The 3,254-nt window shown below is 42.3% G+C and overlaps 1 protein-coding gene across 1 annotated transcript in view; it reads left to right on the top strand.

The window, feature by feature from the left end:
* GRIA3 (glutamate receptor, ionotropic, AMPA 3) overlaps nucleotides 1-3,254 on the top strand; it is a gene marked incomplete at its 5' end in the record, with an annotated part of 80,027 nt that overhangs the window by 16,729 nt on the left and 60,044 nt on the right. The window contains 2 exons of the mRNA XM_008936240.1: nucleotides 1,633-1,686; nucleotides 3,185-3,250. Coding sequence (XP_008934488.1) covers nucleotides 1,633-1,686; nucleotides 3,185-3,250 — 120 coding nt within the window. The remainder of the gene's footprint in view (nucleotides 1-1,632; nucleotides 1,687-3,184; nucleotides 3,251-3,254) is intronic.

Here is a 3,254-nt window from a genome sequence, read left to right as displayed (position 1 = left end):
GAAAGAAAAAAAGTGTGGGTGTAGGGAAGCAGATGCTTTCTACCAACCGAGTGTACATACAGTTCTCAAGAGGACCTGAACAGCAATTGATTTTCAGGCTGTTGGAAGTATGCAAATTCCTACAGAATTAAAAGTGAATTTAAAAGCAATGGCATCTATTAAGGACAAGACAACCCAAAGAGGGAATTGTGAACTTAATAATTTAGTCAAGAACTTTTCACAGGCTCAGCAGTCTATCTAAAGTCAGTGACTCAGATGTCATCTGTTGTTAGCAAAGGCCTAAGTGGTCGTGTTGAAAAGATGTTTTACAGTGTGGTATTTGGAGCATTTATCTGTGGCCATAAAGAAGTGTGATGGTATGTGTAGGTTTTCAGATGATTCTGCATCAGAAAGCATCATCTGTTCACTTGAGCTGCTCATAGGCTGTAGTCGGTGATACATCTGTGGTGTATCACCAGCACTATGTTTGCTGTTTGTAACATCTGTTAATTTAACCCAGCCAGTCCAGGTAAGTTTGATTCTGTCCTGACACACACTTAATCACCACAATTATTAGTTAACTTCTCACTTTTGCACATTGTTCCACCTGGTGCCTGTGGGACTGGGTGGATGTTGCTGAGTTTATATTCTAAGGCAGGAGAGCAGTGCTAAGTGCAGTGGCACAGTCGTGCACAAAGGGCATTGCTGAGAGGCACTGCAGAGACGTGGAGCTGTGGGTTTCCTCCTTGCTTCCTCCTTCCTGCAAAAGCAGAATGTTACCTGAGTGGGGACGAGCACACAGCGTGGCCCAATTCAGGCTTCCCAAATGGTGCTGACCCTGCTCCTCCAGGTCACCTGTACAGAACCAGGTGCTCAGATCATCCTGCTGCTTTCTTGTCTCTCAGCGATCCCATTTCCTGACTGTTTGTACAGAGGGATGCCCAAGTGGGGCTGGGGAGGGTGGGAGATGTTGGCTTAGTGCAGTGGGCAACATCATGTTTAGGATACGTTTTGGCTAAACACCTAAGGTCAGATTTGTCTATTTGGATGCATTGGAAGTGACAAGTTTTCAAGCCTTTTGAAAGCTGTCAATAGACAATGAAGGTCACTGCTTGTGACTTTAGGAATTTAACTTTAAGCATTCCTATATGACAAGGCTTGGCCAGGATTCTCACGGCAGGAAACCCCTCTATGACCCAGAGCCTACCAAGCCCTGCTGTGCTGGTAGAGCTTAACAAACCCAGTGAGTGTCCAGGCGGTGTCATCCACCTCTCAGACACTCCACAAACAAGGAACAAAGGAAACAGGAGTTTACTGAGTGGGTAGATACAGTGATACCTCATTTCAGAGCAGAAATACTTGAACTGACAGCTAAAATCTACTGGGTCAGCGGGGGACACACGGAGATCGTAAGGATGAGGTGGCAGGTGAGGTCATCTCCACAAGTGGAGTCTTCTCAGCCTTCTGAGTTACTCTTCGTTGTGCTCTCCTTTGTAGACTACGTCATGCCTGTAAAGCCACAGGTCTGTCATACTCATGCTGCCCATGGATTGGGTGTAGAGCATTACCAAAATGTTCACTCTCTGGTGTTTTCTGCTAGTTAAAGGTCATCCTCCTGCAACTGAATAATATGTAAACTTTTTCTTCACACAGGTTGTAACCCTGGGCAAACATTCTAGAGGCTATCACTACATGTTAGCTAACCTGGTAAGAGCTTTTCTTCATTACAAGCATAGCTGAGGTTTAGAGGGTGATACATGCTGCTCAGGTTGTGGCAACTTCAATCAGCAAAAGAGGAAATGTGTGTATGGTTCTTGGATTTTGAGAAATTACTTCAGTAAATACTAGAACTGGTGTGTTATAGACATTTGTACTCAATTATGGTCTGGTTTTTGTCTGAAGAACCTCATATGCTCTACTAATTTTAAAATAATAGTTTAATTGTATGTTTACCTCTAATTTGTATCCTTATAAATAACACACTTGATAACCAAAATCTTTTATGTAACATTTGAAATTTGAGTATTCCAGGAAAAACAATTGCAGCATATTTTTGCATAAAATAAGTGGTAGAAAGCTACAGATTAAAACAATTCCATCAAGTAAACCAGTCAGGCTGCTTAGCTGTTCTTTTGTGTTTCAGAGTGTAGGTTGGTGCTTGTGTATGTGTTGACCTATCAGGACAAACTGTACATTTTTATGTACATCAGAGCTTTTTCTGGATTTTAAAATTAACTCTCAGGGACATTATGCTGCCTTTGAAATGCCATCTGCTAGAGTTCCTTAGAAAAAGTGTTATAATTGGTCCTGCAGCAAGACTGACTTTTGGGTTGTGTCTACTGCGAGTGGAAAAATGTTTTTCCAAGACTCCCACTTTCAAGTTGGCAATCCCACTTAGTAGGAGATTCTCTATATCCATGTTTTGATGTGATTCAGGCAGAAAAGACAAATTTAAAAATAACCTAATATAGTATAAGCACTGTGTGACTTTAAGATGTGTCATTTTGCATTATAAGAACCAGTCATGATCTCACTGATTAGCACGTGCATTGAAATACAGGGGTTCTTATTCTGGGTTACCTTTCAGCATGTGTAACCATTGGCATTCAGATAAACATGACTGCAATCAAGTCACGCTAATCAAAAAGACACCAATTAACTGCCTCAGGTATAAATAACAACAGAGTGGGAGAGGATCCTACTGTTCTGTTTGCAAGTGAAATGTTAAGTAGTGTTGTGCCCGAGAGCTGCTGAGCAGGGAGGTGCACACACTGCCTCCCAGAACAATATGGTTGTGAGGTGGGTTTCTGCTCCCAGCACTGAATCTTTGCTCGTGCTTTGCTGTACAAATGGGATGATAGAGGTCTTTGACCAGTGTTCACTGTGAGGAGGAGAAAAGAGGAAATACTACCTCAAATTCCCCCAGTGTTTTCTTCCCTGACCAGTGGCAGTGATGTACCACGTTCCACAACAGGATGGTTTTCTGTCACAAAGCTCTGAACAAGAAGTCATTTTAAATTCTATTCTGTGCTGCTGTCACAAGCTCAGTTATGATAGTAATTGCCTCCTTGCTAGAATATTTTCAACTAACAAGAGGGCAATTAATCCATTTCTTTTGTGCTATGCCTGTAACAGGTAAAACTGAGTCAAAAGAAAAGGAACTTTGGGTGGCAATGACTCTTGTTTTCTACATGTGTCCTCTCAGGGCTTCACAGACATCGTTCTGGAGAGAGTAATGCACGGAGGTGCCAATGTCACTGGGTTCCAGATTGTCA

Source organism: Merops nubicus, unplaced genomic scaffold (assembly GCF_000691845.1).
Source record: "Merops nubicus isolate BGI_N331 unplaced genomic scaffold, ASM69184v1 scaffold21732, whole genome shotgun sequence".
Lineage (NCBI taxonomy): Eukaryota > Metazoa > Chordata > Aves > Coraciiformes > Meropidae > Merops > Merops nubicus.
This window is presented reverse-complemented; position numbering and strand designations above follow the sequence as displayed.